General features: G+C 35.4%; 1 protein-coding gene and 1 pseudogene across 6 annotated transcripts in view; one reads left to right on the top strand and one right to left on the bottom strand.

Annotated features, from left to right (window-relative positions):
* BRIP1 (BRCA1 interacting helicase 1) overlaps positions 1-16183 on the bottom strand; it is a 189131-nt gene that overhangs the window by 89387 nt on the left and 83561 nt on the right. For all 6 annotated transcript variants that reach the window (XR_009530419.1, XM_060082288.1, XM_060082285.1 and 3 more), the window contains 4 exons: positions 11976-12130; positions 9440-9605; positions 9182-9322; positions 3083-3244 (listed from right to left, as the gene is read on the bottom strand). Coding sequence is in view for 5 of the 6 variants with exons in the window: in XM_060082288.1 (XP_059938271.1) it covers positions 3083-3244; positions 9182-9322; positions 9440-9605; positions 11976-12130 (624 nt within the window). In the remaining variant the exon portion in view is untranslated. The remainder of the gene's footprint in view (positions 1-3082; positions 3245-9181; positions 9323-9439; positions 9606-11975; positions 12131-16183) is intronic.
* LOC132478617 (protein tyrosine phosphatase type IVA 1-like) lies at positions 4990-5509 on the top strand (annotated as a pseudogene).

Raw genomic sequence — 16183 nt, forward strand, 5'->3', positions numbered from 1 at the left:
AGGCGAATTCTATCAAACATTTAGAGAAGACCTAACACCTATCCTTCTCAAACTCTTCCAAAAAACTGCAGAGGGAGGAACACTCTCAAACTTGTTCTTCGAGGCCACCATCACCCTGATACCAAAACCAGACAAAAATATCACAAAAAAAGGAAATTACAGACCAATATCACTGATGAACATAGACGCAAAAATCCTCAACAAAATACTAGCAAACAGAATCCAACAACACATTAAAAGGATCATACACCATGATCAAGTGGGATTTATCCCAGGGATGTAAGGATTTTCAATATATGCATATCAATCGATGTGATACACCATATTAACAAATTAAAGAATAAAAACCATATGCTCATCTCAATAGATGCAGAAAAAGCTTTTGAGAAAATTCAACACCCATTTATGATAAAAACTCTCCAGAAAGTGGGCACAGAGGGAACCTACCTCAACATAATAAAGGCCATATACAACAAACTCAGTAAACATCATTCTCAATGGTGAAAAACTGAAAGCATTTCCTCTAAGATCAGGAAAAAGACAAAGATGTCCACTCTCACCACTATTATTCAACATAGTTTTTGAAGTCCTAGCCATGGCAATCAGAGAAGAAAAGGAAATAAAAGGAATCCAGATTGGAAAAGAAGTAAAACTGTCACTGTTTGCAGATGATATGATACTATACATAGAAAACCCTAAAGATGCCACCAGAAAACAACTAGAGCTAATCAATGAATTTAGTAAAGTTGAGGGATTCCAAGTTAATGCACAGAAATCTTTTGCATTCCTATAGACCAACAACGAAAGATCAGAAAGAGAAATTAAGGAAACAATCCTATTTACGATTGCAACAAAAAGAATAAAATACCTAGGAATGAACCTACCTAAGGAGGCAAAAGACCTATACTCAGAAAACTATAAAACACTGATGAAAGAAATCAAAGATGACACCAACAGATGGAGAGGTATACCATGTTCTTGGATTGGAAGAATCAATACTGTGCAAATGACTATACTACCCAAAGCATTTTTCACAGAATTAGAACAAAAAATTTTACAATTTGTATGGAAACACAAGAGATCCCGAATAGCCAAAGCAAGCTTGAGAAAGAAAAATGGAGATGGAGGAATCAGGCTCCCTGTCTTCAGACTATACTACAAAGCTATAGTAATCAATACAGTATGATATTGGCACAGAAACAGAAACATAGATCAATGGTACAGGATAGAAAGCCCAGAGATAAAAGCACACACCTATGGTAACCTAATCTATGACAAAGGAGGCAAGGACATACAATGCAGAAAAGACAGCCTCTTCAATAAGTGGTGCTGGGAAAACAGGACAGCTTCAGGTAAAAGAATGAAATTAGAACACTGCCTAACACCATACACAAAAATAAACTCAAAATGGATTAAAGACCTAAATGTAAGACTGGTCACTACAAAACTCTTAGGGGAAACATAGGAAGAACACTCTATGACATAAATCATAGCAAGATCTTTTTAAATCCACCTCCTAGAGTAATGAAAATAAAAACAAAAGTAAGCAAATGGGACCTAATTAAACTTAAAAGCTTTTTCACAGCAAAGGAAACCATAAACAAGACGAAAAGACAACCCTCAGAATGGGAGAAAATATTTGCAAATGAAGCAACGGACAAAGGATTATCTCCAAAATATACAAATAGCTCATGCAGCTCAATATCAAAAAACAAACAACCCAATCAAAAAATGGAAGGACGACCTAAATAGACATTTCTCCGAAGAAGACATACAGATGGCCAAGAGGCACATGAAAAGATGCTCAGCATCACTAATTGGTAGAGAAACGCAAATCAAAACTACAGTGAGGTATCACCTCGCACAGGTCAGAATGGCCATCATCAAAAAATCTACAAAAAAAAAAAAAAAATCTACCAACAGTAAATGCTGGAGATGGTGTGGAGAAAAGGGAACCCTCTTGCACTGTTGGTGGGAATGTAATTGATACAGCTACTATGGAGAACAGTATGGAGGTTCCTTTAAAAACTAAAAATAGAACTACCATATGACCCAGCAATCCCACAACTGGGCATACACCCAGAGAAAACCATAATTCAAAAAGTCACTTGTGCCCCAATGTTCACTGCAACACTATTTACAATAGCCAAGACAAGGAAACAACTTAAATTTCCATTGACAAATGAATGGATAAAGAAGATGTGGTACATATATATAATGGAATATTACTCAGCCATAAAAAGGAACGAAACTGGGTCATTTGAGACCCAGATGTGTATGGACCTAGAGTTTGTCATACAGAGTGAAGTAAGTCAGAAAGAGAAAAACAAATATCATATATTAATGCATGTATGTGGAATCTAGGAAAATGGTACAGATGAACCTAGTTCGAGGGCAGGCATAGAGACATAAATGTAGAGAATGGACATGTGGACACAGGGAGGGAAAGCGAGGGTGGGATGAATTGGGAGACTAGGTTTGACATAAATACACTACCAGGTGTAAAATACTGGGTTGGGCCAACCTAATAGATAGCTAGTGAGAACCTCCGGTATAGCACAAGGAGCTCAACTCCATGCTCTGTGATGACCTAGATGGGTGGGATGGGGGGAAGTGGGTGGGAGGGAGGTCAAAGAGGGAGGGGATATATGTATACAAGTAGCTGGTTCTCTTCATTGTACAGCAGAAACTAACACAACACTGTAAAGCAATTATACTCCAAAAAAAAAAAAAAAGATGGGCAACAAAGAAAGTCTTATTCAGATTACTGAAACATTCAAAAAGTGTAATTTATCAAAGTGAAAATAATGCTTTTTCCTTTAACCATGAAAATATCAACCTGCCCCTAAGGATAAAGATCACATATACAAAAATAGCTCTCTTATATAACTAACACTGTTTGAAGACCTTTAGTCTTTTAGACTTTCTACCACTGTTTTACAGTGGTAGAACAATCAGGCAGCATCTTAGTAAACAAGTAAAATAATATATGAAGTTTAGGAAACTGTAATTCCCCTGTTGCTTGTGGTGGTTACGCCACAAGATCTTTTAAAGGCAAAAGAAAAAATAAATATTCCTTTACCTTGTAAGATGGCAGGAAACACAAAATTCCTTGGCTCACAGTCTGGCACACAGATAACACAACTGCTCCCACTTCATCCTGGAACTCAAATGTTTCCGTGTGCTGGAAGGTAGCACAGAGATTGCGACCCTTGGGGCCTGACCCAATGGTGCCAACCCAAACCTAGAATATAAATATGTCAGTATTAGAGTTATGCTTAAATGAGGCAGGCAAATTAGCATTTAATTTGGGAGCCTTAATTACGTGTATGTCAAAAAAAGATCAAGCAATGAGTTTAGAGAAAATTTACTTTTAAATTGTTGGGGTTTTTTTCCTATTACTTTTAATTAATTATATATAGATTTAATTTATGAAAGTTTTACTTTAGGCAGACCACTGAATTCTCTTAGGATGAAAGAAAAACAGGTTATATTTATGTATTTCCTCAATAGCTTTACAAAATTAAGCAGGTAACAACATTTTGTTAGATGATAGGAACAAATGAAATGAATAAATCAGAAATGAATCCAAAATAAGAGATGAGGGCTGGTACGATCTGCTATAGTTAAGTCTCTAAGATTCAATTATGACAGGAACTACTGTTTCACAAATTTCCTGATGCTCAAAGATCTATAATCAGAAAATCAGACCCACCAAATTTTACAGTTATGTGCAATTCCTCTACATTCACATAGGTCTAGCCTTAGTATAGTTAATTTGACTAAGAGAAAGTACAAATTTTATTAGTATTCTAAAGACAATATAAACACTTCAGATTGTTGAAAAATGTAACAGTCTTATATTTGGAAATGATATACAAGATTGAGGTACATTTTGCAAGATGACATCTGATGGATACCAGTTTAATCAATTTTAAACCAAATGATCAACTAGTAATAAGACAAACTGATAGTATGTGTTTCTTGATATGATACAATGGGAAGCAACGATATCACTTATATAGTATTCTTACCAACACTAACTTGAATCTTATTATGAGAAAACAATCAGAAAAATCCAGATTATAAAATATTCCTAAGGACAACTAGTGACTTGAATTCTTTAAAAATGTCATGGGGCTTCCCTGGTGGCGCAGTGGTTGAGAGTCCGCCTGCCGATGCAGGGGACATGGGTTCGTGCCCCGGTCCAGGAGGATCCCACATGCCGCGGAGCGACTGGGCCCATGAGCCATGGCCGCTGGGTCTGTGCATCCGGAGCCTGTGCTCCGCAACGGGAGAGGCCACAACAGTGAGAGGTCCGCGTACCGCAAAAAAAAAAATAAAATAAAATAAGAAAGAATAAAAAAAAACTAAAGAGACTTGAAAACCAAATGCAATATATAATACTTGACTGGATCCTGAATCAAGAATAAGAAAAATAAACAGGTATAAAAGACACACTGGGAGCATTCGGTGCCCTGAGAGTGAAGCTACAAGAGTGGACGTTTCTTGGGATAACCAAACCTACGCCAAGAGAACAGGCTAGAGAGAGGCAGTTCTGTGGTGTTCTTGGTCACACATTTATGGAGTTTCTGAACGGCAGTGGAGACTACTGCCAGGCATAGCACAACCTCTATGCAGACAAGTGAACTGTAGAAATTCATTACTACTCCACCAAGAAGCCCCCATAACCTGGACACAGAAGTGTTGAATTGAAATCCACAGAGCATTTTTTACAAAAGTTCTGACATTGATGGGGTAAACCTCAGTGCACTCCCTTTCTATTGCCTCAGTATTACTGGATTGAAGAATTGCTGCTTCTTGTTAGGAGGTCCATTTCATTTCCCATTACTCCCAACTTCATACTCGAAAGCACTGAGAATTTCAAGTGCAGTATATTGAAGTAGACTCAGTTTATTTGCATCATTTCTGTATTCAATTTTTAAAATTCTTTCATAACCCTATTGAGTGTTTTTTAACAAAATTAACATGGCTCGAATGAACCGCCCAGCTCACGTGGAAGTCACTTACAAGAACGTGAGATTTCTCATTACACACAATCCAACTAATGCAACCTTAAACAAATTTATAGAGGAACTTAAGAAGTATGGTTACCACAATAGTAAGAGTATGTGAAGCAACTTATGACACTACCCTTCTGGAGAAAGAAGGCATCCATGTTCTTGATTGGCCTTTTGATGATGGTGTACCACCATCTAACCAGATGGTTGATGACTGGTTAAGTCTTGTGAAAATTAAGTTTCATTAAGACCCTGGTTTTTGTATTGCCTTTCATTGTGTTGCAGGCCTTGGGAGAAGTCCATTGCTTGTCGTCCTAGCATTAATTGAAGGTGGAATGAAATATGAAGATGCAGTACAGTTCACAAGACAAAAGCGGCATGGAGCTTTTAACAGCAAGCAACTTTTGTATTTGGAGAAGTATCGTCCTCAAATGTGGCTGCGCTTCAAAGACTCCAATGGTCATAGAAACAACTGTTGCATTCAATAAAACTGGGGTGCCTGATGCCACTGCTTGGAAGTGGAACCTAGACAGACGGAATCTGTCGTACATGTTAGCCAGCACGTTGGCTTGGTAAAGTCTGATGAAACTTCCATAGGAGTGTCGAAAAGCAGTTTTACCAGCCACAAGCCTGGCAGAATTGCAACCTCTATGCTTGGGTTATGATCAACCTACTTAGCCACTTAGCAAAGGATTCTTTCTGTTCAGCATTTAAAATGTGCTTATCGTTTGTACCAAATGACCTCCCCTGAAATCATGCAGTACTGAGTCATGTCTTTAAATCTGTTTCCATGCCAGAATCTTATCAATATATAAGAAATTTAGAAAGACTAGGTGCCAAAATTCCCAGCACAATTCTTGTATATTTTTAGTATGATATAGAACTAAAATCCCAGGAACTATGAAAACTCTGGACCTTATGTGGTTTATTCCTTCCAGCATTTCCAACGTAGAAAGTAGGGCCTATGAGGTTATTTGCTCACGATATGTTTACATCTTCCACATTCATACCAGCATACATGAGATTTGCTCTTTTTTTAATTAACCAAGTCTTACAGTGATTATTTAATGTCTTTCTATAAAACTCATTTTGTGCTGTTATAGAAAATCTACATTGTACAGAAGCACATGTCTTTAACGTCTCCAGACAAAAAAGCCTTACAGTTAATTTTAATGTTTGCACTTTGGGGTGTAACTTACAAGGAGGGCCTGAAAAAAGAATGGGAGGGGGCTATTAAGTATTTTTAGTAAAATGTTGCCTTTGTCTTGTGAAGAACATGTAGAATATGTACTTTAATTTAGTAAATATGTTTTTAAAAGGTAGAAATACTTTGTTATTGTAGCTAAAACAATTCTTAATCATAAAATTTCTGAAATTCTTGTAATTTTTTTTCAAACTTATCTGAAGTTGTTTACCAACTTATTTTTGCTTGAAGTGTGATTCACAACCTCTCTTGCCAAAAAAAAAGTGGGTTTCTGCTAATGAATTGAGCAGACATTTAATGTTTTATGTCTTTTGAGCTGTGTAACTTAATATGTGGATACTTGACAATTTGTTTTATTATGTATTAGATAAAATGGTGATGAGTATTAATGTTAGCTCAACCATATATTTATACTGTCCCGGAACATGTGGTTATAGTTCTGTGGGAGAAATAATTTGTCAGTGTTCACCAGCTTGTAAAAATCTAGTGTGAGAGCTTAAACATTAAATAAATGATAAAATGCATTTATCATAAAAAAAAAGACACATTGGGAATATCTGGAAAAATATAGATTCTATTGTATCAATATTAAATTGCTTGGATATGATCATGATACTGTGGTTATGCAAGATTATGTACTTGTTCTTAGGAGAAACATGCTAAACTAATTAAGGGCAAGGTGTCACTATGTCTACAAATTACTTTCTAATACCATAACCAAAATTAATGTCATCATCAACATTTTGCAATATTACTCTTCTCTTCCTTTGTCTCATATATATACAGATGCAAAATGTTAAAAACTGATGAATCTAGGTTAAGGGTATAAAGATATTCACTATATTAATACTATTTTTTCCATTTTTCAAGTTATAATTTTTTAAATAAAAATTTGGGGGCTTCCCTGGTGGCGCAGTGGTTGGGAGTCCGCCTGCCGATGCAGGGGACGTGGGTTCGTGCCCCGGTCTGGGAGGATCCCACATGCCGCGGAGCGGCTGGGCCCGTGGGCCATGGCCGCTGGGCCTGCGCATCTGGAGCCTGCACTCCGCAACGGGAGAGGCCACAGCGGTGGGAGGCCCGCGTACCGCAAAAAACAAAAAAAACAAACAAAAAAAAAAATTTGGGGTGATCAAGGAATGAATGAACAAACAAAATGTGATACACACACACACACACACACACACACAACTGGAATATTACTCAGCCTTAAAAAGGAAGGAAATTCTGATTCATGTTACAAGGATGAACCTTGAAGACACCAGGCTAAGCGAAATAAACTAATCACAAAAACCTTGTGATTCCACTTACATGAGGTATTTAGAATAATCAAATTCATAAAAACAAAAAGTGGAATGGTGGTTACCAGGGGCTGAGAGGAGGGGGGAATGGAGAATTATTGTTTAAGAATAGAATTTCAGTGTTGCTAGATGAAAAAGCTCTAGAGATTGGTTATATACAACAGTGTGAATATACTTAACAAAACTGAACTATACACTTAATAATGGTTAAGATGGTAAATTTTATGATATGTGTTTTTTACCACAATTAAAATAAAAAATAAACTCTTCAAAAGTTGGGGGAAATATAACAGAATCCAGCTGAACTAGCACTATTATTATTATTGTTAATTATTATTTAGCGACATTACAGGTTAAATGGGCTTTTGTGCACTAGATTGAGAACACAGAACCTATAATAACATTCTTTTGAAAAAATATATGTTGAATTTACTAATAACTTTCCATATTTATTTGAACCTCTAAGGAAAATATCTTGAAAATGTGCAACAAATATTTTTCCTTTGCTACTGCTTACAGCAATGTTTCTATACAGGAGCATTCTGGATTTTGGAAAGCACAATCCTTGGTTATATAGGAGTTTAGCATTCAAGGCTCTCACCTACTAAATGCCAGTAATTTCCAAAAATACTTCTTGGTTGAAAACTATAGCTCTTTATAAAGAACTGGAATTGTATTAGGCCCACAGGTGGTATTAAGCATGTAGCTAACCACTTTAAATTACTTCCTAAAAAGAAAAAGAAGGCAGACTGACAAATGAAAATTCAAACATTCTTAGGAAAATTAAAGTAACATTTACATGGTATTGTTATAAAAAATTAAAATCTGGGCTTCCCTGGTGGCGCAGTGGTTAAGAATCTGCCTGCCAATGCAAGGGACACAGGTTCGAGCCCTGGCCCGGGAAGATCCCACATGCCGCAGAGCAACTAAGCCCGTGCGCCACAACTACTGAGCCTGTGCTCTAGAGCCCACAAGCCACAACTACTGAAGCCTGCGCGCCTAGAGCCCGTGCTCCACAACAAGAGAAGCCATGACAATGAGAAGCCTGTGCACCGCAACGGAGAAGCCCAAAGACAGCAACGACGACCCAACACAGCCAAAAATAAAAACAAACAAACAAACGAATAAATAAATAAGTAAATAATAAAATTAAAATCTTAAGTCATAGGACTCATAAGAATACTTTTAATTCATTTCAGATATTGAAATGTGCTGAACACTTGGCTAACTAATACCAGGTATTAATCTAGGTGCAGTGGAAAGATGAGGATGTAAAAATTAGAATAAGGATATACCATAGTCTAATGGAAAAGAAAAACACAAATAATTAAACAATTAGGAACTACAGTAAAAAAAAAAAGTTGAATTTTTGTTTTCTTTTTCATTTTCATTAAAAAACTTAAAACTTATTTAAATAAGGAAATTGCAATATGGTCTTTGCCTTGAAAGTGTATATTTTTACTCACTGGGTTGAAGGAATGCTATTTATTTGTATTTCCTTTTGTTGACACTACCAAGTAGCTGACAAATTTTCCTTTATTCTAAAACTGAAATGTTGGCCAGTACTTCAGTTACCTTTTAATTTGTTTATAAATTATACTGAGGTAAAAAGACTAAGAGCCTTCAAAAAACAATAACAACAACAAAAAAAACCTAACCTGTGAGTTATTAATGACATGATTAGCCTCCAGTTGGATAGTAAATGTAACACCAAGTTCTGATGAAAAGGATTTCATTGGTGATAATGTCCCAGATGTCAAAACAATCGTCCAAACCTTGCCATTAATATCTGAAAAGGCCTAAAAGGAAACAACATTAGATAGATAAAATCATCTTTAAAACAGTCAAGCACATTTATTTAATTGTTGGTATTGAGCAAGAAGACAGAATTCTCATTTACAGCACGATAAGCTTACCACAGCTGGATTTAAGCACCAAAAATTCAGCACATGAACTGCTGTTTTCTGTCGTAAACGTTTCTTATTTTTTGGTAGAACCAAGAACCCATTTTTATCTGAAGCATCAGTCTGATTTATCCAAGAGTAAGTCTGTTGAATAGCAACTTTATAATCATCTGCAAATCTAAATAAAAATAAAATGGTAATCAGATGGGAAAATTTTAGATAACATTGTCCCCCACCAACAACCCACACCACTAAAATTCAGTAATCCTGATAGAAATAAGGCATTAAACCTTAGAGTCAGTCCCCCCTTACAGAGGTTAGATATCACTTAAATATCACCCTTTATCACTTCCCATCCCTATGTTCAAACCTTACATAAATCATGGCAGAGCCAGAATTAAAATGCAAGCCTCCTAACTCCTAGTTCAGAGCTCTTTGCATTCTATGTTACATCATTAGTTATAAAATAGTTAACAGTATTATTGTTAAAGAAACTAAAAAGTGGGTTAAACATTTTTATTGCATGAGAAAATAGAAAGACAATTTTTACTGAAATTTTAGGAAACTAATTTTAAGTTCCTTTGAAATGCGGATCTCAGTCTTCATCTATTTTTAATGAAAGTACTAAACCAGATGATCTCCGTGATCCCATCCAGCTTATAATTTCTCTCAATAAGAGGCTATAAACACCTAAGCTTAAACAGAATAAAATTTGGTATTCTCTACCATGTCCTCACGGTAATACTGCCTGTTAATTTTACCCTTAGAGAAATCAGAATTCAAAGTTCAAGTCGGGAACCCTGCACTATGTGGAGGGAATTTTATAAAAATACTGGGAGCCAAAAACTATAAAACTCTTAGAAGAAAACATTGGGGAAAATCTTCATGACATCATATTTGACTATGTTCAATGGATCCCAAAAGCACAAGCAATAAAAGAAAAAAAAATCGATAAATTGGACTGCATTAAAATTTCAAAACTTGTGCATCAACGAATACTATCAAGAGAGTGAAAAGAGAACCCACAGAATGGGAGATAGTATTTGTAAAGCAAATATCTGATAAAGGATTAATATGCAGAATAACTCCTACAACTCAACAACAAAAACCCCATTTAAAAATGGACAAAGGGGCTTCCCTGGTGGCGCAGTGGTTGAGAGTCCACCTGCCGATGCAGGGGACACGGGTTCGTGCCCCAGTCTGGGAAGATCTCACATGCCGTGGAGTGGCTGGGCCCGTGAGCCATGGCCGCTGAGCCTGCGCTTCCGGAGCCTGTGCTCCGCAACGGGAGAGGCCACAACAGTGAGAGGCCCGCGTACCGCAAAAAAAAAAAAAAAAATGGACAAAGGACTTGAGTAGACACTTCTCCAATGAAGATATAGAAATGGACAATAAGCACATGAAAAGATGCTCAACATCTCTAGTCATTAGGGAAGTGTAAATCAAAACCATAAGGAGATACCACTTTATACCCATTAGGATGGCTATGATCCAAAAAACAAAAAATAACAAGTACTGGCAAGGATGTAGAGAAATTGGGAACTCTTGTGCATAACTATGTGAATCTAGAATGTGCAGCTGCTATGACAAATAGCACACTGGCTCCTCAAAAAGTTAAATATAGAATTACCATATAATCCTGCAATTCTACTGCTAGGTATGTACCCAGAAGAACTGAAAGCAGGCACTCAAACAGATACTAGTACATCAATGTTCACTGCAGCATGATTCACAATACGCAAAAGCTAGAAACAATACAAATGTCTATCAATGTAAGAATGGGTAAACAAAATGTGGTATATATACACATGGAATATTATTCAGCCATAAAAAGGAATGACATATGTTACAACATGGATTAACCTTGAAAACATTAGATTGTATGATTCCACTTATATGAGACACCTAGAAAGGGCAAATCCATAGAGATGAAAGTAGGATAGAAGTTACCAAAGGCTGTGGTGAGAGGGAAATGGAAGATACTGTTTCATGGGTATAGAGTTCCTGTTTGGGATGATGAAAAAGTTCTAGAAATTGACAGTGGTGGTAGTTGTACAACAATATGAACATACTTAATGCTATTAAAATGTACACTTAAAAATGGTAAATTTTATATTGTGTATATTTTACCATAGAAAAATACTGGAACCAGGTAGTACTATAACTTAAGGAGTAGTGTGTGGGGAGTTGACTGCTTTTCATTTCCCACATTTCATTAAATAGAGGATTTACACAATAAGAGAGACTTTCTGACACTGGAAGAAACATATAGATTATACTTAAAAGAAAACTTAAGTTTAGTCTTAGAGGACTTTAATGCTGAATTAATTAATTGTATATATTTACTGGTTTCAATACTCATTTTCATTAATAAAAACTAACATCAATTGACTGAGTCTGGGTCAGTAAGTAAGAGCAATATTTATACCACTTGTTTATCACTATCCCATGTACTCATATAAAATTAGTAGGTATTAAACACATGCTAGCACCCAATAAGGCTAATATTTTTAAGAGGAAGAATACAGACCAGATTATCTTCACTTACCTGCTATTTTGCCTAAAAAGATAGTCAAGCACCATAAAAAGTCCTTTGAGCATTATTTGAGTTGAAGCACTAATAACAGGTACTTCTCTTGCCTCCTCTTTACCATGAACTGATGAGACTTTTTCTTCTTTTTGAAGGATAGCAGAAAAATGTCCCTATAAGGAATTACCATATTAAGTGTACGGGGAGGGGGCAGGGAAAGAGGGGGAAAACAAAATTCTTAAAACTGTAATAAAACCCAAATGAAATATACATTGAAATTTTAGTCAAACATTAATACACAAATGCCAACAATATATTTTGAGTTCCCATATATTCTCAAATTCTCTTCAAAGACTTACTTAAATAAGAAGTTACTCATTTAGGAGGTTCATTACTTCTTCAGGCAATTAGGGTTTTATTCAGTGCCTTTCAAAAGCAATGAACTAAATAAAAATGTACCAAATAGTTTTTAAAAAGCTTAAAAGATTTGATACGCCACTTAAATGCCTGAATTATTTCCAGGGAGTACTCTGATGCTGAGAATAATATGACTATGTGACAAGCAAAAGTAAAAGAACAACTCAAAGAAAGAATACATGCTAGATACAAAATGTATGCTAACTGGCTCATTAGTTTTTACATGGCTCGTAAGCTTAAATACAGATAGAAGTGTGGACATTAAGACAAAATAATAAAACAGAAAAGTATGTTTTCCCAGATTGTGAAAGACAAAAACCCTGAATATTGAAGCAATAAAAGATACTGGTGACAACTCTGATGTTTGACAATAAAATGTGTGTTCAATGAAAATAAAATGGGAAAATAGTTAAGATAAATAAGACAGATAAATTTCAATATTCAGATATATTGTGAAATAACAGACATTTAAAAAAGTAAAATTAGTCTCTACTGAACAAAACTTTAAAGGATACAAATATATTTTCCAAAAAGAAACAAAGAACAAAAAAGACAACATGAACTTGGAAAAACATTAGGCACTACAAATTATTAATGATATTAATGAAAAACAAGTATTAAATTGTTCTTTTTAAAAAATCAAGTTCCCTGAGAAACACCTTACAAGAAGGCTACTATTCCTCTCCAACACTGGCAGACAACTGGCAATTTACTCTATAAAACTACAGAACTTCTGAACTCCTGAAGGTAAGGTATTGTAGTAAAAACAAAAGGACTGAATGACATTCTACATATTGAACCATGAGACAACTCCAAGGCTACTTCTGGCTAGGTTACCTAAATAATGACAGCTGGGTTTATAGACAAATAGAAAACTAAGCAAATGGGGAAACACACACATAGACACAGACAGGTAATTATTACTTCACAGAAACCTAGAGTTGTATTAAAACTTTAATCAAGTAAGTTACATGAGATGACTATCATAAACTATGATAATATATATACATAATGATATGCACACTGAATAGTAATATAATTATGCTGAGAAAATGGAGAGTGAAGAAAGGGAAAGAAGGAGGGAGGAAAAGGAGAAAGGGAGGGACAGAGAGGAAAAGAGAGGGTGAGTATGAGAGCATGTGTGTGTGTGTGTGAGAGAGAGAGAGAGAAAAGTGTGTGTGTGTAAAGGAGCTAAATCATCATCACACTTAATAGGAAGTCAATAGAGAATATCAAAAATTGAAAACTCGAAAGTAGCAGAATCCACGTTATTTAGAAAATTGGGGTTAAACATCAGAGGAAGCCACTATAAGAGTTAAAAGAGCCACCGAGAATGAAAATTGGGACAGAGGAGTGGCGCAAATGAATGCTTTTCTTGATAGTAGTAACTGACCTTTAAATTATGTTCATACATTACTGTGGTAAAATTAACTTGTAAAAAATTTAATAATCACACTGATGAATTCCTTAAGATCAAAGGAAATTTCCTTAACCTAATTTTAAAAATAACTAAAAATCTTACAGCATCTATGGAATGAGAAAAAGTATTTTCTTTTCTTTTCTTTTTTTTTCTTTCTTTTTTTTTTTTTTTTGCGTTATGTGGGCCTCTCACTGTTGTGGCCTCTCCTGTTGCGGAGCACAGGCTCCGGACGCGCAGGCCCAGCGGCCATGGCCCACGGGCTCAGCCGCTCCACGGCTCGTGGGATCCTCCCGGACCGGGGCACGAACCCGTGTCCCCTGCATCGGCAGGCGGACTCTCAACCACTGCGCCACCAGGGAAGCCCCGAGAAAAAGTATTTTCAAATCATATATTCAATACCTTGTTCATATCCAGAATACCTAAAGAACTTACAGTCAATAAAACACAACACAATTTCAAAATGGGCAAAGGATTTGAATATAGATTTCTCCAGAGAAGATATATAAATGGACAATAAGCAGTTGAAAAAAATGCTTGGCATTAGGAGTCATTAGGGAAATGAAAATCAAATCACATGAAGATACCACTTCCGCCTGGGAAGATTATAATAAAAAAGAGATAATAACAAGTGTTGGTGAGGATGTGGAAGAAATTAGAATCCTCATACATTATTGATGGAATTGTAAAATGGTACAGCCCCTTTGGAAAAGTTTGGCAGTTCCCCAAAATGTTAAACATAGAGTTACCATATGGACCAGCAATTCTATTCTTAAGTATATACCCAAGAGAACTGAAAATACGTATCCACACAAAAATCTGTCTATGAATGGTCATAGCTGCATTGTTTATAACAGCCAAAGAGTAGAAACAACTGATAATGGATAAATAAAATACAGTATATTCATAAAATGTAATATTATTTGGTAATAAAAAGGAATGAAGTATTGATAGATGAACCTACAACATAGATGAACCTTGAGAACATTATGCAAAGTGAAAAAAGGCAGGCACAAAACACCACATATCGTGCTTCCATTAACGTAAAATGTCCAGAATGGGTGGATCCACAGAAAGAGAAAGTGGATTCGTGGTTTCCAGGATCTGGGGCAGGAGGCAATGGGAGTGACTAATTGCTAATGGGTACAAGGTTTCTTTCTGAGGTGATAAAAATGTTCTGAAATTACACAGCAGTGGTCGTTGCACAACTCTATGACTACATGAAAAACCACTGAATTGTATACTCTAAAAGGGTAAATTTCATGGCATGTGAACTATATCTCTAACTGTTAAAAAAATTTTTTTTTAAATACAGCAGACATATTGCTAAATGGTGTAATACTAGTAATACAGTCCTTTTAAAGTAAGCAACAAGATTAGGATGTCTTTTTACTGTGATGAACCATGTACTGAAAGTTTAAGCTAGCTAAGTAAGAAATGAATAAAATGTGAAGGAAATGGAAAGAAAGAAAATAGTCATATTCATAGCCAGGATGACTGTCTACATAGAAGATTTAATCATCTACAGATGAACGTAGAGGATAGTCCAACAAAGTGGTTGATTATAAGAATCAACTATCATCCTTATACACCAATAACAATTAGAAAATGCAATTTTTGAATTATACCATTTGAAAAAGAAACAAACTTTAACTTACTCAGGAATAAATTTAACCAAAAGTACCTAAGACTTTCAAAGATTATAAAATTTTATTGAAAGATATATAGAAAGAGATAATAAATGATTAGAATTCTATCTTGTTCATGAATGGAAAAACTTCATATTGTACATAAGTCATTTCTTTCTAAATTAATCCGTAAATTCAATGCAATTCCAGTCAAAATTCCAATAGAATTGTTCATAGAAATTTATAAGCTAAGTCTAAAATTCAGATGGCAGAGTAAGGCGAAGAACAGCCAGGATCATTCCAAAGGAAAATCAAGTGAGGAGATACGCCCTACCATGCATCAGCATTTTTCTAATGCTACAGTAATTAATAAATAGGATAACTTAAATAAACAGAATCAAAGAACACAATAGAGTCCAGAAATAAGCGTATACATAAACGAAAATCAGATATGTGGCAGATGTGGCATTTCAAATCAGAGTGAAATGGATGGATAATTTAGTAAATGATGCTGAGAAAATCCATACAGGAAATAAAATGGATTACATATCTCACAACATAAACAAAAATGAATCCCAGGCTGATTGAAAACATTTATTAATAAAAACTTTAACACTTTTAGAAGAAAATGTTGCAGAACGTAAGAAAAGCTTGCTTAAACTCAAATACCACAATTCATAAAAGAAAAAAACAATGATACATTTGAATGCACTAAAATTAAAAAACTTATTAAAAAAACCATAAACAAACCATAGATAGAAGAA

Source organism: Mesoplodon densirostris, chromosome 18 (genome assembly GCF_025265405.1).
Source record: "Mesoplodon densirostris isolate mMesDen1 chromosome 18, mMesDen1 primary haplotype, whole genome shotgun sequence".
In the NCBI taxonomy this organism is placed as follows: domain Eukaryota; kingdom Metazoa; phylum Chordata; class Mammalia; order Artiodactyla; family Ziphiidae; genus Mesoplodon; species Mesoplodon densirostris.